The 23,041-nt window shown below is 57.7% G+C and overlaps 7 protein-coding genes across 7 annotated transcripts; 4 read left to right on the top strand and 3 right to left on the bottom strand.

Moving 5' to 3' along the window:
• Window positions 1–2,296: 2,296 nt before the first annotated feature.
• BKCO1_12000176 (cytochrome p450) lies at window positions 2,297–3,925 on the bottom strand (the record flags this gene model as incomplete). The annotated part of the gene is made up of 3 exons (XM_020270673.1): window positions 2,297–2,912; window positions 2,971–3,095; window positions 3,152–3,925. 3 exons carry the CDS (start codon window positions 3,923–3,925, stop codon window positions 2,297–2,299), a joined length of 1,515 nt encoding a protein of 504 aa, XP_020132625.1.
• A 2,348-nt stretch (window positions 3,926–6,273) lies between these two features.
• On the top strand, window positions 6,274–8,106 carry BKCO1_12000175 (mfs transporter; the record flags this gene model as incomplete). Its single annotated transcript, XM_020270672.1, has 7 exons — window positions 6,274–6,479; window positions 6,533–6,820; window positions 6,878–7,122; window positions 7,174–7,361; window positions 7,415–7,651; window positions 7,705–7,761; window positions 7,822–8,106. 7 exons carry the CDS (start codon window positions 6,274–6,276, stop codon window positions 8,104–8,106), a joined length of 1,506 nt encoding a protein of 501 aa, XP_020132622.1.
• Window positions 8,107–8,960: 854 nt separating this feature from the next.
• Window positions 8,961–10,108, top strand: BKCO1_12000174 (rhamnogalacturonan acetylesterase; the record flags this gene model as incomplete). Its single annotated transcript, XM_020270671.1, has 3 exons — window positions 8,961–9,156; window positions 9,254–9,388; window positions 9,561–10,108. 3 exons carry the CDS (start codon window positions 8,961–8,963, stop codon window positions 10,106–10,108), a joined length of 879 nt encoding a protein of 292 aa, XP_020132623.1.
• A 1,678-nt stretch (window positions 10,109–11,786) lies between these two features.
• Window positions 11,787–12,851, top strand: BKCO1_12000173 (amidohydrolase family protein; the record flags this gene model as incomplete). The annotated part of the gene is made up of 1 exon (XM_020270670.1): window positions 11,787–12,851. One exon carries the CDS (start codon window positions 11,787–11,789, stop codon window positions 12,849–12,851), a length of 1,065 nt encoding a protein of 354 aa, XP_020132620.1.
• A 958-nt stretch (window positions 12,852–13,809) lies between these two features.
• On the bottom strand, window positions 13,810–14,486 carry BKCO1_12000172 (uncharacterized protein; the record flags this gene model as incomplete). The annotated part of the gene is made up of 3 exons (XM_020270669.1): window positions 13,810–14,120; window positions 14,176–14,337; window positions 14,396–14,486. The coding sequence occupies 3 exons, from the start codon at window positions 14,484–14,486 to the stop codon at window positions 13,810–13,812; spliced, it is 564 nt and encodes a 187-aa protein (XP_020132621.1).
• Window positions 14,487–14,967: 481 nt separating this feature from the next.
• On the top strand, window positions 14,968–17,325 carry BKCO1_12000171 (glycogen debranching enzyme; the record flags this gene model as incomplete). Its single annotated transcript, XM_020270668.1, has 4 exons — window positions 14,968–15,180; window positions 15,229–16,500; window positions 16,551–17,181; window positions 17,258–17,325. The coding sequence occupies 4 exons, from the start codon at window positions 14,968–14,970 to the stop codon at window positions 17,323–17,325; spliced, it is 2,184 nt and encodes a 727-aa protein (XP_020132618.1).
• A 1,993-nt stretch (window positions 17,326–19,318) lies between these two features.
• On the bottom strand, window positions 19,319–22,381 carry BKCO1_12000170 (protein kinase domain-containing protein; the record flags this gene model as incomplete). Its single annotated transcript, XM_020270667.1, has 1 exon — window positions 19,319–22,381. One exon carries the CDS (start codon window positions 22,379–22,381, stop codon window positions 19,319–19,321), a length of 3,063 nt encoding a protein of 1,020 aa, XP_020132619.1.
• Window positions 22,382–23,041: the final 660 nt, after the last annotated feature.

Genomic DNA, 23,041 nt, shown 5'->3' with positions numbered 1-23,041 from the left:
TCCAGCTGACGAAGGACTCAAGCAAGCTGAGAGGCTACGCAAGTCATTGCGCGGACGCGAGTAATGTAAGGCCAAGCCACACAATCCCACCCGGATTATGCCAGGGACCCCTCCGGGCCCACGGGCCACCCGGGCAGCGCCGCTGCTGGGGGCCCTGTGGCTTGTGGCCTCTCATCCCCCGTTGCCCAATCCGGCCAACGGGCGCAGCCACCCACCACCCATCCCACCCCATCCCACCCAATCCTCCCGCGCCACAGTGCCATCGCGCAGCAATCCTGACAGGACTCTAGCGCATCTTTCCGCGAAATGAAGTCCCTTCGATTCGCTCATCGCCCTGCGCTTGGCGCAGCATGCTTTTGAGATGCAGACGCAACCTCCGGCTAGAGCTAAGGCCCCCCGGCAGGTTCCATTCTCCCCCCAATGCGCAAACGCGGAGGAGGTTGCAGTAGTCGTAGTAGGTAGTCCATCCTGCGCTTCTCACCTGTTTGCCACCCACCCGCTCGGACTCGCCGATCAAGCTTGACACACGCTACAACAAAAACGAACAGGCCGGAGTGTTGAACATGCATAAGGGGGGGCTGAGCTGAGCCGACGTGCTTGCAAGCACGTGGATCCCCGAGCGGCAAAGTCCAGTGACGCAGCGCGCAGTAAAAGTGAACAGGGTGCACCAGTGCCACATCGTAAAACGGCCAGCGGCTTTTTTTTCCGTCGCCGTTTGACTCGGTATTATGTCCATCAGGCCGTCGCGCGGTCGATATATCGTCGTCATAGACGCTCCCCTGATCCTCCTTTGCTCCCCTCTTTTTGAGTCACGGAAGGCATAACGGGTTGGAAATATATTCTTAACAAAAGGACCGCTATAGTAAAGCATGTATATATATATATATATATCTATATGTATATACGAAAATGCCAATCACGCTAAAAGCCAAGAGCATTATAGTCCGGCATGTCGCAAGCGCACGTAGCAGCATCAGTCCCGAAGCACGACCTCGCCCGAAAAAGGAAAGAGAGAAAGGGGAAATGAAGAGCAAAGCACGAATGAGAGCACGCCTATCATTTCCCCAATCAAAGAGCAAAAGGGTCAGGAGCAAAAAGGAAAAGAAAAAAAAAAAGGGTCCGCCGTAAATCCTTACATCAAAGATCTGCGAATCATCAACCACCCCACCCTTGTCAATCCCGTCCGTCGATCCGTTGGGAACTGACCAGCACCACCACACAGCAAAATCCGCGCAATGTCCACCTCTATGCAACACCCGATTTCCGTGATTAGTATACGTGTCACGCGCCCGGCATCTTCCTTCATGCAAGGGCCCGTCCTTTTTGCGAAGCGTACTAGGGACGAACGGCGGGGTTTGTTGGGAGCCAAGGATTCTCTCCTTGCATACACGCGCGTTTGCTCCTTCTCGGTTCGCTTCTTCGAGCATGCGGGGACCCCCTGATGATGTGTGCATGCATACAGAGTTGCGGGTTGGGGGCCAACTTTGTTTGGACGACGGCCTTTCACAGTCATGCCAGAAGACGCCTCCTGCCGCGGCATTCAATGGCTGCGAGAACTCATAACGGAGAAGCAAACTTTTGTGGTGGTTCAAAGCCATTGGCATTTGGTACGATTAGGTATATCCTCATCTTGCTGGCCTCTTTGGACAGCTGTAGGTAACCAAAAATAAATAAAAACGCACGAGCTGTGGGGTGTATACGCGGCAAAACCTCAAAGAACAACAAGGAAAATGCAGCTGAGACTGAGTGAGAGAAAGAGCAAGGAAATGAGTAGACACTAGAGATGGTGAGGGTCTTTGAACCTTGGCAACAGGCCAAGGAGTAGAACCGTGAAGAGTTGGGAAAGGAAAAGTATGTACGCGTGCTGTACTTGTGCCATGACTGAAAGGAAAAGTGAAACCAGAGGAAACCAGATACCCGCCCTACCTCGTCCTTTTAGCAACCTCTCGCGCCCTCAGAGTCGCGAGACCCTTATAATCCCGCCCGAGCCCAAGGAATTACTTTTTCTATGTCCTTCCTTCGTCTCTCCCGTGGTATTTTCGGTGCCCAAAACAGCAAAAGAAATTTTTTAACGCCGGGTATTCTCCGTGTGACTGATGCTTTGACCTTGCATCTAATGGAAAATAACCAAAAAAAAAAAAAAAAACAGAGAGGTATGGAAACTGTGGAAGCCAAGCTGACCACTGGAATCAAGATCAAAGACAAATCTCAAAAACCAAACATGGGAAATTGGAGAAATGAAACGAAACGAAAGCGTCCATCTCAGGTTGCCCTGCAACTGAACTCTGTGGGGAATCTATGCAGAACCAGCCTGCCGGTGGGAAATACGAACGTTGAAATCCCGTTGAAAGAAGATGCCGTAGCATTCGCTGTGCCACGGCTTGTACGGGTTGACAACCTCGATGTCATACCGCCTGAGCATCTCGACGAAGAGCTTGTTCAAGTTCATCAAAGCGATGGGGACGCCGAGACATCTCGTCGTTCCCCAGCCGAAGATCAACTCGTGAATCTGCGTCATCTGCTTCAAGCGCTCTTCGTCATCGATGAGCCAGCGTTCCGGCCTGAAAACCTCGGGATCGTCACCGTAGACGGGATGACATTGGATGGTCCAGGAATTGATGCCGATGAAGGTGCCGCCCGGGATGAATTTGCCGTCAAAGGTGTCGCCTTGCGGGGGCACCACTCTTTCACGAAGCTGAGTGATGGGCGAGAAGCGGCGAAGTCCCTCCTTGATCACGGCCTGGAGGTAAGGAAGGTTCCTGGCTTCGCTGTCGCGAATGGGTGAAGAGACCTTCCCGGCGGCGATTGCGTCATCGATCTCGCGAGTCAAGCGTGAGTATACACGGGGATTGGAAATGATGGCAAGGAGACTTGCGCGCATGGCAGTGGCTGTGGTGTCGGATCCGGCAATTCTGAGAGCAAGGGTTAGCGACGACCGGAAGAGGAAATCTCGCTAATGCAGGAGCGTACAGGGATATCGAAATTTCCGTCTCGACCTCGTCTGGGGTAAGGCCGCGTTTGAGGAACGAGCCAAGCATGTCCTTTTTTTGTTCCGCGCCCGGGGAAAGTCGTTCGTTGATCACCTCACGGGAAATCTAGTCGGCGTCAGAACAGCTGCGTCCAAATCCGGGAGAGCGAAGGAATGTCTTACCGCCATGATCGGGCCAATTCCGATCTTGTCCCCGGCCGAGGGCACAATGACTCTTCTAATGAACGGAATGCTGGACAGGATGGTGTATAGGTGGCTCAGTTCGATAATGACGGAAAACAGGCCGACGATGGGCATCTGCCACTCGACCGTGGCCTGGAATTTGAACGAGTCGTCGTCTGCCTCGACGAAGCCCAGGCTCCTGCCAAAGCACAGCTGGCTGATCATGTCCAGGGTGAAGAACTGGATGCGGCGGGCGATGTCGAAGACCTTGGAGTCGCCGGGCTTGGAGATCCAGCGGTTTTCGATGGTGTCGATGAAGTGCATCAGGCGCTCGTCGACGGCGGCTTCGACGCCCTCAATGTCCTTGCCGGCATAGCCGGCGGACATCTGGTAGCGCAGCTTGTGGTGCTTGGCGACACCGCGCTCCGAGACGATGTTGGGCACATGGGGATCGATTCGCATCGAGTCGTACCAGGGCCCGCGGGTGTAGCGCGAGTGGGCGGAGAGGATGCGGCGCACAAAGTCGGGGTCGGTGGTGAGGAGGTGGTTGGGGCCTATGCGGGCCATGGGGCCGTACTTTTTGCTGACATCGACGAAGGTGTAGGGCGACGAGCCCGAGTTGACCACGCGGACGAGCCACCAGCGCGAATGCGCGGCCCACCGAGGCCCCGGGAACTGGGCCAGCTGGCGGAAGCGCTTGGAGAAGGCGTGGGCGACGAAGTACAGGCCGAGGGCGGCGAGGGCAAGGGAAAGAACGGTGGCTGGGCGCGCCATGGTGCCGGGAGAGGCGAGGCTGTGGTGGAGTCCGCGCTGGAGGCAGATGGAAGGTCCAGCAGCATGGAGCGCGCTCGAAGAGTTGTCGGCGGCTCGCATGAGGCCTACACAGCCCCCATCAGACATGTCGCGGGCTCGGCTCACAGGGCAGGCGCGGGCGCGCGGGAGGATCTGAGAGTGGAAGGTATGAGACCTTGTCCGGGATCGGCTCGGGTCTTTGAGGACGCAGCGATCGACAAGCACTTACGTGAGCTTGCTGCGTAGGGCTGGCGAAATAGGGGGACTATTTGTAGCAGAGTTTGACGTGCATGGCCATTGGTTGCCGCATGCTTCCGCGCAGAAGGAGGGCTAGGGGCGATCGTGGGCTCTTATACGCCGTACCAGTGGCTGGAAAGGGGCAATTTGACGTCAACCTATAAATGGGACCTGCTAGGTTCAGCCGGCCGCGGCACGATAGGCAAGAGGCGCGCCTGCTAGCTGCTGCAGTGGCGGTTCGCGTGCGCCGTGGTTGGCGGAGATAGCGCTGCTTCTGGACGGCAGCCGCCAAGTACCGAGCGAGCGCGAGCCATTTTCGCTGGCAACCGCGTCGACGCCGCCAGCGCGCAGCCAGAGCAGCGCCCAAGCCCTCGCCCACGCCCAAGCCGCGCGCTCCGCAGGAACAGCCGCGTCACGTGCAAGCCGCCGGCTGCGGCGTTCGCCGGCGGCAGTTGCCATGCGCCGAGCGCGCGCCCCGGCGTGCCAGGGCCTGCCAGGGCCGGCCAGGGCCTGCGACACCCGCGCGCCCGAAACAAAGCGCGCTGCTGAAACGGGCGGCCGCGCTCCTCGTACGGCCGTCTGCTGATTGTCGCCGGCGATCGTCATTGCAGCGATAAGTAGGTGCTGCGCGCAGCGCTGCTCCGCCGCGACGCCGCTCCCCTGGCGCAAGCGAGCAGCCGCAAGCATTGGCGGGCGCTGCTACTGTTGCACCAGCGCCCTGCCGTGCCGCCGCCCTGGCAGGTGGCAGCGCCCTGGCAGCGCCGTGCCCCGGCAGCTCTGCCGTTAGCATCTCGCGTGCGCCCTTCTAGAATTTTAGCACCTTTTACTATTAGCACCACGGCACCAGGGGGCCTGCCCGCGCACGGCCCCCCCGCCCTCGCCGGCCAATCGCGCGCCCGCCGTTGCGCTGCTGCGCCGTCTCGCGTGCGCGGTCGCACATGTGCACGGCGGGCGGCGGCGGCGGGCGGCGGGCGGCGTGTCTCGTCCAGATAATCGCAGCGCCGCGTCGCCGCGTTGGCGCACCGGCGTTTGGATGGCTAACGGAAGGCGCAAACGCGAGGGCGGATGGCAGCTGCGGGCTGCAGGGCGCCTTTCGCACGAAAGAGCGAAAGAGCGAACGAGCGGGCGCCGTGGGCAGCTCGGAAAGCCGCAACGGGAACGGCGTGCTGGGACCGCCTGGCTTAAATACCCGCGACGCCACCCCCTGCCGCGGAGAAGCCAGCCACGCCGCCCTCCGTGCCCTCTTAGTCACCAGCCCGCCAGCCCACCAGCCCACCGCCGATCCGCCGCCCAGCTCCGCCGCCTGCGCTTTCCCGTCACCGCCCACCGCCCACGCTGACCACGTCGCACGTCGGATTCGCTGTGGAGACCCCGCACGCAGCCTGGCCGCCAGCTCAGCTGCACAGACGGCCATGCCTGCAAGTGCGGGGACGCCCCCGTTCCCCGGACCGCTGCAGCACTCGCCCGACTCCAACCACGGGCGGCGGAGGCGGATAAGGATAGTCGCGATCGAGGGCCAATCCAGCTGCCCAGCGGAGCTCCCTTTCCCAATCTCTGGCTTGCAACAGCTGCCTGGCCCGCCCTCGGTACCACTCCGCATCGAGCTTCCCCGCAATTTAGCCTGTCCTCCACGGCACCCTCTCCACGCCTCCAGTGCCACCTGCGCACCCCCACGATCCGCCGCCCGCGCAGCAGATGCGCCCGCCGCCATGCTCTGCGCTCCGCAGCGAGCGGAAAAGCACGCGGCGGGAAAAGATGCGCCCGGCACCGCGGCGATGGAGGATTCGGGGTGACCATGGACTCGGCTGTCGCCGCTGCTGCCCGCACTTCTGATTCGCTGCAAGTGCCGGCGGCGCAGGGAATCTGGGGAAGCATGGTGCGAACCACGCCTGCTGGCCAATCTTGTTTGTGGGCTTCGACGGTGACTTCACCCCATCTGGACGCCCGTCAGAAGGGACTGTCGGAACTGGCGATTTGCAGCATCTATAACATGTCGGGGCTGTTCATCTGCAGCTCGACCCTTGGAGTCCTGTCCAGTTCCACAGTCCCCGCTGCATCACTCCTCCGTCTCAGGCTTGCCATCAGCACCAGACATGACTGACAAGAAGCGAGCCGACGGAGTTGAAGCCACCATGATCGACGACCTCAAGGACCCTGATTTCGACCGGCAGAAGGAAACCCTGGCACACCAGAGCTTCAGGGGGAAAAGCGACGAGGAGATAGCCGCTCTGAAGAAGGGGTTGCTGCGGAAGGTGGACTTCAGAGTAATGCCGATGCTCATCCTCCTCTTCCTGCTGAAGTGCGTGTTCCTTGGGCGCGTCCGGATCGAGTCCAAACTGACCGGTTCCGTAGTATTTTGGACCGCAACAACTTCACCAACGCCCGCCTGGGTGGTCTCGAGGACGACCTGAGACTATCGGATCATCAGTACAACACTTGCCTGATGATCATGTACGTCGGCTATCTGCTGTTCCAGTTTCCCAGCAATGTGATACTGTCCAACTTCCCTCGGCCTGGGGTATACCTTTCAGTTGCTGCCGTCCTATGGGGTGCCATCTCTACCTGCATGGCTGCCACACGTAACTTCAGACAGGCTCTAGTAGTCCGATTTTTTCTGGGATTTGCCGAGGCACCCTTCTTGTGAGTTATCCAGCTGTACGAATCTGAGCTTAGTGCAGACACTGATCCTCAGGATAGTCCAGGTGCTCTGCTGATGCTGTCATCTTGGTATCAAAAGGATGAGCTTCCTTTCAGGATTGCCATCCTATACGCTGGCAACACTATCTCGAACTGCTTTGGTGGGCTCATCGCCGCAGGTGTCCTCGGCGGCATGAACGACGCTGCTGGTATCCACTCTTGGCGGTGGCTCTTCATCCTCGAGGGCTGCTTCACTATTTTCATTGCAATCATCGCTGCCTTCGTGCTGCCAAGCTATCCGAAAGGTATTTCTCCCACATTTTGACGTTCAGCCGAGGCTCACTGACATGTAATAGATGTCAAGTGGCTGACCGAGGAGGAGAGAGAGTACTCCATCTGGCGTCTGTCGGTTGAGGTTGCTGGTCAAGACGACGGGGAAGACGGCAGCAAGTCCGTCTGGGATGGCGGCCTTCAAGCGTTGAAAGACCCTAAGGTCTACATGCTCATCCTGATTCAGTTCTCTCTGAACACCGGAATGGCCTACGTAAGTGCTGTCGCATTGAGCTTCCGTCGTGCAAAGCTAACAGGTATTGACAGACCTACTTTTTCCCCTCCATTGTCCAGACTCTCGGTTACAACAAAATCGTCACCTTGCTTCTCACTGCACCTCCCTATGCTCTCGCGTTCTTTGGATCGCTTGGAAACTCGATCCACGCCGGCAAAACCAACGAGCGAGCCTTCCACGTCGCCGTCCCGATGGCAATCAGCATGATTGGAAACATCCTGTGCATCACTATTACAGGCACGGGTGGAAGATATTTCGCAATGTTCCTGGTAACATTCTCTAGTCGAGTCCGTCCAAGCCGATACTGATCAGGCGGCTCTAGATGACCTTTGGTGTTTATTCTGCGTTCAACGTCACATATTCGTGGGTATCTGCCACGGTGAGCATTCCCTGCATACTTTTCAATGGCCTTGATTCGATCTCTGACACACGGGACCAGATACCTCGCCCCAGGTCCAAGCGCGCCGCTGCGCTTGCGATGGTAAATATCCTCGGCAATAGTACACACCTTTTTACGTCGTACCTGTACCCCGACTCGGACGAACCCCGCTACGCTCGGGCTGGAATCACATTGGCGCTTTTCTGCGGCCTCGGAGGTGTCGGTTCAATCGCGCTACGGTACTGGTTGAGACATGAGAACAAGAAACTGGACCGGCTTGAGGGCACGGTTGGCGAGGACGCAGAGAACGGTGGCCAGCGCAAGGGATTCAGATATGTTCTGTAGGGAAGGATGGGTTGAGGTGGGTGGAAGGACACGGAGTAACGCTGTCTACGAGCGGAGAGGACGAACAAATCCGCCAGCCACGTGGCATGGAGCGGATACGAAGTGCGACAAAGCAGCACTGCGCCACATCTACGTGTGTTTTGGGTCTTTACTTCCCCCCTTAAGGCTGACCGCAAGGCCAGCCGCGACAACGTGTCTCGGAAGCCACGCGCCTCACATTCTGTCGTGCGACTTACCCGTTGCGGCCTAGGACTTCTGCACGGATACAAAGCAAAAACTCAAATCAAACCAGGCACCGAATCGTTGCGGCGGCGGCCAGCACCGGAGTGCTGACGGCGACGAGGCTTTCCGTTCACGGATCCCCGCACGGGCAGACCCCGCAATCTTTGTGATGAAATGACCAAGCCATCGCACCAATCCGCCCGGACGACGGAGCCAGTCGGCTGGCTAAATGCTCACGTGGGCGTTAGTGTCAACTGCTTTGGCCGCGTCGTCCCCCACGTACCCGGCTAAGTATCTCGACTGCGCAGAACGACGGCCCGGCGGACCGCCCATTGGTGGACGTCGCGCTTCCTTTGCAGTCTTCACGACAGACTCGCTCGGGCTAAGATGGGCGCGAGCTGCCGCAGCAATGCTTGCCCGAGCCCGCTCTTTCTGTCTGGCTTTGATCATTACTTAGTGGGGAGAGCATGCAGCGGCTCTCTCTGTTTCTGTCTTGACCCGACCGTCATCATCCTTTCCAGATCTCCAATCTCACCCGCCAAGCCGAGCGTTGCGCATACACACCGCACGGGAATTGAAGTGGCTCCCCCCCTGGTCGCAAACCCGTACCAATACATACTTTGATCGCCACGATGCAGCTTATCACTAGCCCGTCGTCAATCGCGTGGACTGCCTTCTCCGCGGCCGCGGTAGTGGCGGCGCTGCCTCCTGGCCATGGGGCCAGCCACGCCGCCCGTGCCGCTGGCCTTATCACCACTGCCACGCCGACGGTGTACCTAGCGGGCGACTCTACCATGGCGGAGCAAGGAGGCAAGAACGGCACTGAAGGTAAATAGAAAGAAAGAAAGAAAGAAAGTGACTCCTCGTGACTCTTTGACTTTTACCCCACAAACTCTGTAACTGATTTTCCGACGAGCACGAATAGGCTGGGGCCACTACCTGCAGTACTCGCTATCCGTCCCGGTCGTAAACAAGGCTTTCGCCGGCCGTAGCGCGCGCTCCTTCACCGACCAGGGCCGCTTCGCAGCCATCGAGGCGGCCGTGGTGGCTGGTGATTTCGGTAAGTGCCTTTGTACCCGCTCGCCTGCACTTGACCATTTCAACTTCCAAGAATCTGCCTGAAAGGAGAGGGAAAGAAAGGGAAGAAAGCCCAGACGAGCGGGATCAAACTAGAAGAAAGAACAACAACAATAACAACAACACGACGTGCTGACGCTCACAAAAAAAAAAAGTCGTCATCGAATTCGGCCACAACGACGGCGGCGGCGAGCAGCTAGGCACGGCCAACTACACGGACAACGGGCGGCCCGCGTGCCCGGGCCAGGGCGACGAGACCTGCCTCTCGGCCTACAACGGCACCGAGGTCGTGGTGCACACGTACAACTGGTACATGCTCCGCGCCGCACGGTCGTTCCTGGCCAAGGGCGCGAGCGTCGTCATCAGCACCATGACGCCGACGAACCCGTGGGAGTCGGGCAACTTCAGCTACACGCCGCCCGTCTTCGTCGGGTACGCGGAGAACGTGGCGAAGGCGCTGCTGGAAGGGGAGGCGGGCGGCAGGGCGGCGTTTGTCAACCATGGGGCATACGAGGCGGATGCGTTTGGGAGATTGGGGAAGGAGGCGGTGGATGGGTTTTTCCTGATGGATCACACGCACACGCAGCCCGAGGGCGCGGACGTGGCGGCGAAGGCGTTCGTGAAGGGGTTGAAGTGTGGGGGTAGCGAGCTGAGCGGGTTCGTGGTGAACGCGACGGAGAAGATTCCGGGCGTGTGTCTGTGAGTGGTGTCACAACAGCGGTCGAGGCCTGTGTAGATAAAGGACGTAGCGGAGGTCCTGCATTCAACGACGGCGGGAGTCAGCTGGTGGCATGGTTGCAGCGAAGGTTGAAATTAGGGTGTCGATCGGTGCCGGGAATAAGGCTCACGAAGCGCCGGCCAATGCGCGCTATTGCTGCATCGAAAGGACGGCGCATGTGATGGAAACGTTTGCGGAAAGATCCGGAGCAGGGTCCGCATGGGCTGCCAGAGCTAACAGTAAATGGTGGCAAGCTCCTAAGGAGTGAGGAGGCGCATCAAATAGGCTCGGCCGAGCGTGTGAGATGATTGCACAGGAAGACTCCTCCTCATCATCTCAATGAGGAAATGCCCACTGCCCCCTTCTTCCTATCAGCGAACAAAATCCGAACATGCAGTCTTAGCCGGGCATTATCTGGTCCCTGGTAGTGTACGGCAGAAGCAGAGGACAGTGGCTCCTTGCACCGAGTTATTGCGGGCCTTGCCAACCTCGTTCTTGAGAATCCAGACAAAGGCAGCACTGGCGCCGGGGCTCCTCACTGGGAAGCAGCTGTGAGGAAGAAGTCAGGGAGCTGATGAAAGCCAAGCGCTGTTTGCCACCAACCATTGCGTCATAGGGTCTTCAGCCCTGCCAGGTGCCAGATCCTTCGAGCTCAGCTCCGAGTGCACTGCGGTAGAGAGACGATGCATACGCATTCTCAGTCGCAACAGATGTTCGGAAAGCAGCGTCTCGGGCGTGCAGAGTGACGGCGAAGGCGACGAGGCTGCGGGGAGGTGGTGGGCCGCGGAAAGGCGAGTGGTGGGCGAGTCTCCGGGTTGGTTTGCGGCGGAGCGACCGTCGGATCGGGTCGTGGCCGCGGGCGTCGGCTGCTGCACTCCAGCACAACTCCCCCATCTCCCCATCTCCCCGTCTCCATCACGACACCTTCTCCACCCCATCGGCTTTTCCGAGTCTCTCGACGAATCTGCAGCTCCCAAGCAGCGTCAACGCGCCCGGGGCCTCGGCCGAGCTCTGTGGGCGAGCTGTCGAGACAGTGTGCTAAGTGCTTCTCCACAGAGCATGCCCCAACCAGCAACAAGCACGCGCACGGAGCAATCTGTGACGTTCGAATTGCCCTGTACGGGAGCCCGCTAGCTGCTTCTTCCCCTGTCCAGGCATCGACCCACTCTGTGGTCTTTGCCGCCACCCAACCCCGACTTCTCTCGAGAGTGTGGTCTTATGTTCAACGGATCATGGCCCGCTTGACAGGGGGCCATCCCGACACCGCATTGGACGATCCCCTCCCTGCTGGAGATCGCGCCGCGTCCGAGCATCCAAGACCAAGAGAGCGAAGCTTTTCACCGCTCGGGCCAATCCCGCCCCAGGAGCCTCGAGACCCGTGCCTTACTGAACACCTCTCGTGATTACGTCAATCAGTCCCCGCTGGAGGCCACCTAACCCCTCTACCTGCCTCGTACGAGCCCGCGAACGTAGACAGCGAGCAGCGAGACATCAAGATGTAGAGGCATGAGACACCACTTCATCCGAGAGCCCCATTGTGTAACCCGAGCATATATACAATGCCCTTGGACGACCCTCTCGGAGCATCCACAACACACTTCCCAGAAACTCCCTCAGAGCCTCAGGAATTCTCTTCAGCTACCAAGAACAAACAGCCGCCAGCATGCTTGGGAAAATCGCCCTTGAGGAAGCCTACGAGATGACTGGCATGGAGGCCAAGTCGATGCGTGAGGCCAAGCTGTACATCCACCCCAACGACCGCGAACGCTACATGCGCCAGATCTCCGACATCAACGACGAACGCGTCCGCCTGGCCGACGCCCACGGCATTGGCTACACCATCTGCTCTCTGACCGTGCCCGCCATCCAGGGCATCCCCGACAGGACCGAGGCCGAGCGCAGGGCCACCGAGGTCAACAACTGGGTCGCCGAGAAGGTCAAGGCCAACCCCAAGAAGCTGGGCGCCTTCGCCTGCCTGTCCATGCACGACCCCGTCCAGGCCGGCCAGGAGCTGCGCCGCTGCGTCCGGGAGCTCGGCTTTCACGGCGCCCTGGTCTGCGACTTCCAGCACGCCGGCCCCGACGGCGAGACCTACCTCTTCTACGACGCGCCCGAGTACGACGCCTTCTGGAAGGTGTGCCAGGAGCTCGACGTGCCGCTGTACATCCACCCGGCCGCCCCGTCCGGCGTCGTCTACGACAAGCTGTACGCCCAGCGCAGGTTCCTCGTCGGCCCGCCGCTGTCCTTCGCCAACGGCGTCAACCTGCACCTGATGGGCCTCATCGTCAACGGCGTCTTCGACCGCAACCCCGACCTCAAGATCATCGTCGGCCACATGGGCGAGCACCTGCCCTTCGACTTCTGGCGCATCAACCACTGGCTCGAGGACGTCGAGCGCCCGCTGGCCGAGGAGCAGGGCTACGACCGCATCTGCCAGCAGACCATCTACCACTACTTCAAGAACAACATCTGGGTCACCACCAGCGGCCACTTTTCCACCCACACGCTCGAGTACGTCGTGCGCGAGATCGGCGCCGACCGCGTGCTCTTCAGCGTCGACTACCCCTACGAGACCATCGAGAACTGCTGCGCCTGGTGGGACGGCAAGGCTAACGAGGTCATCGAAGCCTGCGGCGGTCTGGAGAACTACAAGAAGATTGGCCGCGAGAATGCCAAGAAGCTGCTCCGCCTGACCGACTACCACGATGCCGATGCCCCCGTGAACTGAACGGTGGAAGATGACTTCATTTCCTCGTCTGTAAAATATTCACTCCTGTAAATAACGCTACAAATTGAACGATTCAAACATCTCGGCCGTACCATCCTCATCCGTGTTGTCCAAATAGTCTAGATGATACTGGCGGCATGTGAATCATCTCTGGCGCGAAAGGAGTTGCAGGCTCAAAACGAAGCCGTTGGACTTAGTGTAACGAAGCGACGTCTGTGGCTCTCCGCATCACTATTTTAGTAGAGAGTAGAGGAAGGCCAAACAGCGAACAGATAAACATGCTTGTGTTCTACTTCTGCCAAGCTCGGTGTTTCTGTCAGTCGTCCTGGCAAGATCGATCTTCTCGTTGAAGAGTGAATCTTGTTAGTGGCAGTTTCAGCTCTCAGCTCTTGCCAAGGCTTGTGTACACCACTTGTTTTCATCCTTCCGCGATGATCCGGGCTTTAAGCCACAGACCGCTTGAATCTTTCCACTGTGTTTTCCCGTTCGCGAAGGAGACGTCATATACCCGCAAAGAGCTGCAGCTTTCAAGCAAGGAAGCAAGCAAACTAGCGATGTTGCACAGCTTTCCGTCAACATAGTGTTCAGACAAACCTCTTGGCGTGCGTCCTGTAGCACAGGGTTCGCATAGGGGGCTCGGCATGTCGGTGGTCCCTCCCCCCGATGCTGTCGTCGCATCTATAACGACAATATAGAAAGCTTGGCACAGACCTGAATTTGGAATAGTGCGGAAGCAAACAGAGGCCTTTGTAAGGGTACAGACACGTTCTTAGTGGTAAGTTGGCGTTTTATATCCTTTTTATCAAGAGATGCCGGGGAATTAAGAAGTACACACATACCAAAGCCTGTCAGCAATTTGTGGTTGAGATGAGACAAGCCTCCGGTGAAGTAAAACCACAGCCCACGCGTGGTAGGCTCAGAGAATTCAGACTTATTTTGTCTTTGAAGCCTGATGATGTTACAGTCTGTACCTGATGACATCAACGCGGCCCAGAGTGGCCCAAACAGCGCAGGAAGAGGCAATAAAACCGAGAACCGCGCGACCCAAGTTGGCTGTGGCCCACTTGTCGACCAGAGCGTGGGTCGTCTCCTCCTTCGCAATTCCAGCCTCAGCAGCAGTATCGGCGATGCTTGCAGAAGCAAAAGACTCGGCCTTGGCCTGCAGGGCTTTATCGGTAGGGTGGAGGAAGAGGAAGCTGTAGGGAATCTTGGCGAAGTAGAGGAGGGAGGCGGCCGTGTATAGCTTGCGCGGGGTGCTGTCCGGGGATTCTGTCAAGGCAGCTTTAGCCTGGGTCATGGGTATGGTTGGTGGCGAAGGGCGTACCCCGTGAAGCCAGCCAGGCGAACAGAGCAACGGAGCCGGCGACAGAGGGCAGGTTGATCGTCATGGAGATGTTGCGAGCTTTGAGCCACTGTCGTGCGAGCAGCGGGGCGGGGGCTTCAAGCAAGCTGGGAGTCAGCAGGATGGAGGCAGCAGCGGTCTGGCCTGCCCAGAAGATTAGCAGGCTCATCCTGGGTGCGGAGGAGGCGGCTGCGCATGCCACACAAGAAGGCTGAGGCGGTGATGCCCACGGCCTGAGCCAGGCGAATGGTGACCGGGACGGGCTCGAGGAAGGCGGGGACGGGGGGCGTCATGGTGGGCGATGTGGTGGGCGCAGGGCAGCGTAGGTTGTTTGTGATGCGGCACAGGCAGAGTGGAGAGGCAGCAGCTTCCTTGCTTCCTTGCAGCATCGGCGGGCCCCGGGCATGCGACGCGTGACACTCGGCAGGCACCGGCTCTTGGGCGTCGCTGCCACACTGCCGTTGCACGCAGCCCTCCATGACGCCTTCCCAAGCTGCTGTTGAAATGGTAGGTAGGGTGATGCGCAGGCAGCTGCAGCTGGAGCTCCCCCGCCGACCCGCCGAAGCTGCTCCGCTCTCTCCGCTCTCGCCGCTCTCGCCGCTCTCGCCCAACGCTGGGACGCCTCGGCCTCCTCATCAATTAATTAGCCTTGTCCTACGCCGTACCTAAGCTACCCGCCATCGACCCCGCCTTGCCATTTCATGGCCGCTGCCTTCGCCATGCCATCTGACTCCATCGTGCCAGGCGCGTGGGCCATGTCCATCTTGAATCGAAATGCTGGTCGCAATCTTTTATTTGCTCGCACTGTGTGCCCGCGTTTCGCAATCATCACCACCGGACGATTGCTCCGCCAATGCTACCTATCTCGAACTGAGTGACCCGCCCTACGAGAACTACTTCTACTCCGACTGCAACACCAGCACTCAAGTCGTCGTCACAAGCCCGCTTCCGGACAGCAACCTCACCTTCATTGGCCCGCGCTTACTGGTCCATCCACCAGCCCTCACTGCTTAGCTTGCGTTGACATTGCCCCAGGTAGCTTGGCCGGCGGGCAACAGCGGCGCCGCCGCTTTCTTTTCGCCCGCTGACCGAGTCAATGGTTCGCTCGCCATAGCTTTGCAGAATTTGACCGACAGACAGCGCGCCCTCGACCCCATCTATGGCTCCCATTCTGCCAACCGGAGCTTCCCTCGGGTCGGCGTAACTGGCCTTCTGTCGCTCAACACCAGTGCGCGCCTGGATATTGCCATTCTCGGCAGCATTCGGACCATCCGTGACTTCACCGAGGGCCCCAGCATTCTTTCTCCCATCATCCAAAGTGCAAATCGAATTGCCCACGATGGTACGGGCCGTGTTTCAATCAGCAGGCTTTGGCTCGACAACGTAACCACCACTACTCTTACCTTTCAACCCCATACTGCAGATGCAGAAGTCGTCGTGGACAACACTACTGTACGCTTCGAAGCCGGAAGATACATGTTCAGTGCCTACCTTGATTACCCGCAGTTGAAGCAGCTGAGCCCGCAACAAGTCCTGAACAACGCGTCCCAATCTCTAGCCACGACCAATTCCGACCAACTCGGCTCTCTTGCTTTCCTCTCCTACACTGACAAGCTCTTGGCCGGAGCCTGGCGGTTCTTGGCATATTTCGGCCGTGACACCATGATCTCTCTGCTCCTCATGCAGCCCATCCTCAGCGAGGGGGATGGCGGAGCGGTCGAAGCAGTCATTGGTGCCGTACTTGAGCGCATCAACCGCACCGATGGGAGTGTGTGCCATGAAGAGACCATTGGCGACTATGCCACCTATCTCAACTTGCAGCAAAACGTCACGAGCACAGCGCCGCAGTACGACTACAAGATGATTGACACTGACTTCTACCTCCCGGTGGTGTTGAACGAGTATTTTGTCAAACGTCCCGCCGGTCAACAACGAAAAGATGCATTCCTCGCAACAGAGGCAACAGTCGATCCAGCCAATCAAAGCCTCAATTACGGTGATCTTGCTGTTATAACTGCTGAAAGGATCATGAATTTGTCAGCTGCGTTCGCATCTGAGGGCGGTCAAACAACGGGAAACCTAATTCATCTGAAAGAAGGGCAGGTGGTGGGACAGTGGCGGGACAGCACGTACGGTATCGGAGGCGGGCGGATTCCATACGACGTGAACACTGCGTTGGTCCCGGCTGCACTGAGAGCTATCTCATCTCTGTCTGCTGAGGGTTTTTTTCCTACCCACGTTGACTGGAGAGATAGGGCCCGCCAGTATGCGCAGGTCTGGGAAGACGAAACTCTGCACTTCTTCCAAGTAAGCCCCTTTCGTGCTTCGGGATGTTGGCACAGCTGATGATGCTCCAGATCGATATTGCGGCCGAGGAAGCACGGAGTCTGGTCCAGTCGTATGTTAACGAGTCTGGTTTTGAAGGCCCTGGAAACCTGGATAAAATAACGTCCAACGTTCGCTTTCATGGTCTAGCTCTGGACGGCAACAATAACCAATCAAGCGTCAGGGTCATGAACACCGACGACTGCTTCAGGTTGTTCCTTGTCAACTCCACCAATCAGGAACAGCTGACTGCATTCCTAAACCAGGCCGCGGAGCACATAATCCAACCCTTCCCTGTCGGTCTCTCGACACCTGTCGGTGTGTTGGTAGCGAATCCAGCATATGGAGGCGATCCTGTCTATACGAATAATTTTACCAACAATGCCTACCACGGCACGGTTGTTTGGAGCTGGCAGCTTTCTATGCTCGCCGCAGGCCTCGCTCGCCAACTTGACCGCTGCAGATCCGCCCACATCCCTGACTTTTGCAATGACACAATCGTGCATGGGAACGTACGTCAGGCGTATAACCATCTATGGGATCTGATTGATGCGAACCGAGCCTATCTGAGTAGCGAGGTTTGGAGCTGGGTGTACAAGGCCGGGGACTTTCTCTATACGCCGCTAGGAGCACTTCCTCCGCCTGCCGGCCAAAGTCCGACTGGTGAGTTTCTGTCTCGGTTCTCATTAATTTCCTCCTTTATCTCCGTTCGTGTAGTAGGGTTGACGATGTTTTACAGAGAGTAATATCCGACAGCTCTGGAGCTTAACCTTTCTGGCAATTAGGAGCGATGAGGCGCTGCGTTGAACCCGATTGTTCTCCGCAAAGGGGCCATCATACACCAAACGAAGCTGATCAGATGGAGGCAGGAATAATGTCTCCAGTTATGCATGTTTCAGAGGAAAACCCAGACTCCAATGTGCACAAAACGTGCCATATCTACTCTGCGTGGCCGGAGAAATACATTCCTTGTCCGTGCCCCACAAATTTCTTTGAATGAATGGTAAATCATGAAGTGACTGTGAGCCTTCAGGGGGTTACAATAGGAGAAGGGGATCAAACACAATACACGACGGGGCCGGATTTGACGTACAGGACTCGTCCACCTTCCAGAACTACTGAAGCCGGCAGGTCGCTACGCTAACGCCATCGTCCAAGCGAGAGTGTTTTGCGATGCACAACGGTCAGATCGATGGTTGTCCCCGTGTCTATATAGGTGGTTGCCTCACAAGTTGACCAATCGGCTCGCGGGTGAGGTAGAACGGGACGGGCTTTTTAATACACCCAGGCCCACCCAGCCACTCTCCTTGAAACATCAAGCTTCATTACGCCAAGAACGTGAATTGGCCCCGGCCTGGCTTAAGTATTATTTCGAACCGCACGGGCTGAGCCCGACATGGCACCTTGCGCTCCGCTACCACCGGCGAGACACCACACCATGCCGTCTTGGCGTTTGAGAGATGCACGGAAACGCTCCACCGCTGTGACCTATAGTGCGCCACCCATCACCCACAACGTGTTTCCGACTCCAGACCACCCCAGAGAACCTGCTCGGCAATCTCGACGCACGGAGAACATGCATATCCTGCTGCACGAGATTGGACCACACGCTCGCCCTCGACGACTTACTTCTACGACTGGTCCCCCGACGGCGTCACCTCCTTCCTCATGCTGGCCGGAAGCGCCATGAGGTCACCGACTTCGACGCTTGGATGGCGAGGGATTGGCGGAGGCACATCAAGTCGAGGTTCGACTTGTAAATGTGATGTATGTATGCAGTCGAGGGATAAAGGAACTCATGTAGATATAACGTGTCGCCGCTTCCTACTGCCTGTGCTGCTTGGGACACTTTCAAGTAAATACGTGTATTATCCAAGGGAACAAATATCACCATTCAGTTAGGGGAGAGAGAGAGAGAAACATGCGCTTGACAGCGTGAAACAATGGAACGTGCAAGCGAACGATGGCCCCGTGGCCCCGCCTGATTGCCTAAAACGGTAACATGACCTGACATTAGCCCGAATAAGCAATCCCTATCAGATCTAGGTCTGACGTTGACTAGTCGCCCGCATGCTATCAAACATGTTATGATAACATTTACTGAACTCGGCGGACAGAAATCGCCTTGTGTCGTTTCAGTCTAGGGTTGGTCCGACGATGCGCGCCCAGGGGGATGATGCATTCTCTCCCGTTTACCTTCTTTGACCAAGTGCCACCACCCATACACATGCAGTTTATCACCATCACACACAATGTACAGCACAAACCATCAGACGCATTTTCGCGAGCTTCATCTACGAGGCTTCCTAATCCAGACATTTCCGATACTCCAAGCCGACGCCCTGCCTCCAGAATCCAGACCCACATCGTATCTTCCGCCTAGGGCTTTTCGTGTCAAAGAGAAAAGAGAAGGGGAGAGAAAAGGAAGCAAACAAACACACACATGATCCTTTCCGAACGCCCTTGTGGAGACCTTGCGGAACAACACTCTTATTTTTGGGTTTCCAAGATTGGGAATTTCATTTGAAGCGCTTTCGTGAAGCAGGGTGAACGGGGAGGTTCACTTTATGAAAAGTAAGATGGGGGTATGAGCGAGAAAAAAAATCTGAAACAATGTTTGGGTATTTTGAATAGCGGTAGAGCCAATGCCAGTAAGATAGGCAGAAAACAAGAGCAGAAATAAGCTGAGCTGAGGAAGGCCCCCATCGTCACCAAGAGCTGGAGCATTGCGCAGACAATCATAAGGCGGTTCTAGTGCATCGTAGAAACTCATTTGAACGGCAAAAACTTTGGTATGCGCTCAGGAGGGTGGAGAGGGACTTTTCGTCCGGGTCGTCCAAGGGAACCATACAGCAGAATTGGCAGCGGAAGAGGTTGAAAGCGGATGGTAATCCCCGTGGTCGCGATCCGAGTGCGGCTGCTTAGTGTTTTCGTGATGCTCCTCGTTAGCGCCTAAAGCATTAAAAGCATGGCAACTCCTGTTATTGGAAGGTTCATTGGCGAACAGCTTTCCGCGTAACTCGGTTGATCCGTTCAAACTCCTGCGGAGCGGTGACTGCTGTGACGCTGCAAACGCTGAGATGGCACCAGCCGAAGACGGAGGACCGTCGGTTTCGGGGAAAGTCGTTGGGATCGAAGTCCGGTTTGCCCTAACTGTATTGGCGGATGTGCGATGACCCAATGGTGCGCTGTCTCTGTTGTCAGGAGTGGCACACCTGAGCTTTTCAGGGTCGAAATCATCTTGTGATTCAAGATCAAGATCGAAATCCTCAATTTGAGGAGGTAAATGTTCCGGAGGAAAGGAAAGTCCTCGAAGATCGGCATCCATGTCATACTCGCCAAATCCAGAATCTTGGTGAAGAGGAGCGCTAAAGCGGTCCCGTGGAAATATATCGTCGTTCCTGTTCTCATAAAGCTCCTGAACTTCCTGATCTAATCCCGCCAATACATCGTCATGTGAATTTCGTTGCTGCATGCGATCGTGGAAAGAAGCGCGAGGGTTACGGAAACCGTCTGCAGATAGAAACGGCAAGGTTGGCGGCGACAGGTCGCGGTCATACCCTCCCATGCCAGCGAGCTCTGGTGGGTGTGCTTCGTGCCTGGGTTCCGGCCGGTCAATGTGCAATGGATCGTTTTGTTCAGTCTTGGGAGTTGGTATGCAGACTGTGGGTTGTTCGTGAGTGGGGAACTCTTGCTCCTCCATTCCAAGTGAGCCCCCGCGGTTGACAAGCCGTGTGTCACCGTCTATGTAGACTTGTTCCCATCTTTCGGTTTGGCCAGATAGGGACGTCATGTCATTCTCCGGCTCACTGTCGTCAAGTGAGACATTGGAGGACGCGCGTACATAAGGAGAATATTCTGGCGTTGGCTTTGCATCCGAGGCGGCCTCATGGCGCTGTGGTACAACATACGATCCAGAACTGTGAGCATCATACTCAGTGGGAGAGATAACATCTGTGAGGTTCGCGCTCGATGGGTTGACACTCAAGGTTGGGTTGGCGCGCTCTGGAGAGGGTTTGTGTTTGTCGATGTCGTCACGGCCGACGGCAGTGCGGGGATCGATATACTCCTTATCCGAGCGATGGGTGCACAGACTGTGTCTGGAGGTGGTTGCGGGCCTCGAGGCCTCAAGGTCGATTTCGGGATATCTGGAGAGCAGATCCCTCGCAGAAGGCCTGCCGCGTGGTTCTTCCCACAAGCACGCTTCTACAAGCTCCTTGAAGTACTTGGGGACGTCATCGCTGGCCGGTGTCCACATGAGAGGGCGTTCCTCACGCTCTGGCTCGTCCTTCTGTTCAGCCAGCGCCCACAGGACCATGCCCAGCTGGAACAAATCAGACTTGACGCCGATGTAGATGCTAATCTTCTGGCCAGCTTCAATGAGTCTCGCCAGCTCAGGTGGTTCCCATCCCACGGGACATCCTCTCCTGTTGATATCGATGATCTTGGCATCATCATCGGCATCGATGACAATGTTCGAAAGGGTGAAGTCTCCTTGGACGAAGCCGCTCTCGTGGATCTCAGACAGACCCTGGACAATCTGCTTAGCCCATCTTTCCCGTCTGGGCCAGATCATCTCGGCGGAATTCTTCCAGTCGTAGAGCAGGTCCACAAGCGCGCCCTTTTCGGCAAAATCGATGAGGAGCCCAGTGACGAGCTGCCGTTTGTCATCGACAATGACTCCTGCAAATTGTATGACACTGTGGGCGCCGCGCACTCGACTGAGACAGTTCGTTTCGTACAGGAACTCTTCGACAGACTCAGGACCGGGTATCTCTTTTTTGATGTAGACCTGGCCATGGGCGGAAACTCTATAAACGAAGCCAGACAGGTGGGACTCAAAGTTGACATCACTCTCGCGGAACACGGGGCAATCCAGGTGGGCAATGGCAGACAAGGGCGGGTAGGGGATAATCTCATTCATGTCCTCAGTGACGTGAACGTGGAGCCGGCCTTCACGGGTTTCCAGCTTCAAGTTGGTGACAGTCTCGTAGAACTGTATGTCTGGCAGGGAATCCCGGATGCTTTCGTAGATGCGGGCGCTTTTGTCCCGCTGGTAGTGCAAGCTCTTGAGGTCAGCCTCCAGGGATTCCGGTTCAGCATCACGGAAATCGATAGACACGGTCACTCTCCTCCACCTGTTGGGCTGCTCAGCGTAGGTTACGAAGAACTTCTCCCGGTCAGACATGTCTCTGAAATGCATGCTGAGGTTCAGAATCCACTTCGCATCCAGTTCCTGCTGTATGACGAGCTCGTCGACGCCGTCCGTCGAGCCGTCATGATCTGACTGCTGTCCGGCCGCCGAGAGCGGAGGCGGATATCTCCAGCGGCTCTGAGACGCCATGGATCCGGTGTCTTCGTCGTCGGGACGATCATTGTTCTTGTGCGGGGTACGCTCCTGCCGCAGGGATGACTCATGCGCTTCGGAAGCGAAGGGACTGAGGGAGTCGGGCGCTGACGAGCGAAGGTGGAACTTGGGCGGAGGAGAAGCGCCGCGCCTGGACGTTCCCACGCTCTGGCGATCAACCGAATGGGCTCTCGGCTCAGACGAAATGGTCCTGCGCTCGTTGTGGCCTGGTTCGTAGGGCACCAGCCGCTCTCGTCGCTCGGACTCTTGTCGTCTGAAGGTGGCGGGACGCGGCAGGCCGGGCACCACCTTGCGGGACGAGCGCCTGGTCAACAGGCCGGACTTTCCCTGCTGCTTCTCGTTATCAGGCTCCTGCTGGACGGCCTCCGGCTCGCCGTCTGGCGGCGGGGCTCCAGCTCCAGCCCCAGCCTCGTCTTTCTTCAACCAGCCGCCCAGCTTGTTCAACGAAAGCCGGTCCCACATCCTGGATCTGCGGAGGTTGGGGTCCGGGTTCATGGCCGGGAATTGTGCGTGTGTGGTGATGGGGTGTAGCGCGGCAGCCAGGCTGAGGATGGTGTGGCCTTCAGCCGGCAATGCGAAGGGAGGCTCCGGCTGCAGGTGGCCAGGCACTGGGTCACGGCTGGGTGAGCATGCGAAAGGGGGCTACTCTACAGCGACAGGGAATTCATGCTGCGAAGGCACCGTGTGCGACGTCGATCTGCGGGCACCCATGGGGTTCATGCGGTGGAAAGCACGGCAGCGGCCATAGGGACGGAGGAGCGGGCGGAGGGTGGTGGCGGCGCGGAGGAGGGACAGTGTCTCAGCAGGAGAATAGGAAGGCGGCGGGCGGCTTGGGCGGCGGGTGTTGTGCTTATTACTCGGTGGAGCGACGTCGGGCGCTGCGGGCGGAGGGCGTGGAGGCGCAGGGCGGGCTGGTGCGGGCTGGGGCGGGCCCAACAAGCGCCGGCGTCTAGTGGGCTGCCACTGCTGCGTGCGCACCTCCGCAAGCCGCGACAAATGAGTCGATGTGACAAGGTGAGAGACATCACATCTGTGCCACCCCTCCGGCCTGTGAACGGCCGCCCTCGCCGAGTTGAGGTGGCACCGCGCAACGACGCCTCACCGGCGGCCAAAGCAACCGACTCTTTCTTCAACCCGGCAGCCGCTGCATGCGCA

This window comes from Diplodia corticola (genome assembly GCF_001883845.1).
Source record: "Diplodia corticola strain CBS 112549 chromosome Unknown scaffold12, whole genome shotgun sequence".
Taxonomy (NCBI): domain Eukaryota; kingdom Fungi; phylum Ascomycota; class Dothideomycetes; order Botryosphaeriales; family Botryosphaeriaceae; genus Diplodia; species Diplodia corticola.
The sequence above is the reverse complement of the archived record's forward strand: the minus strand, read 5'-3'. Positions and strand labels throughout refer to the sequence as shown.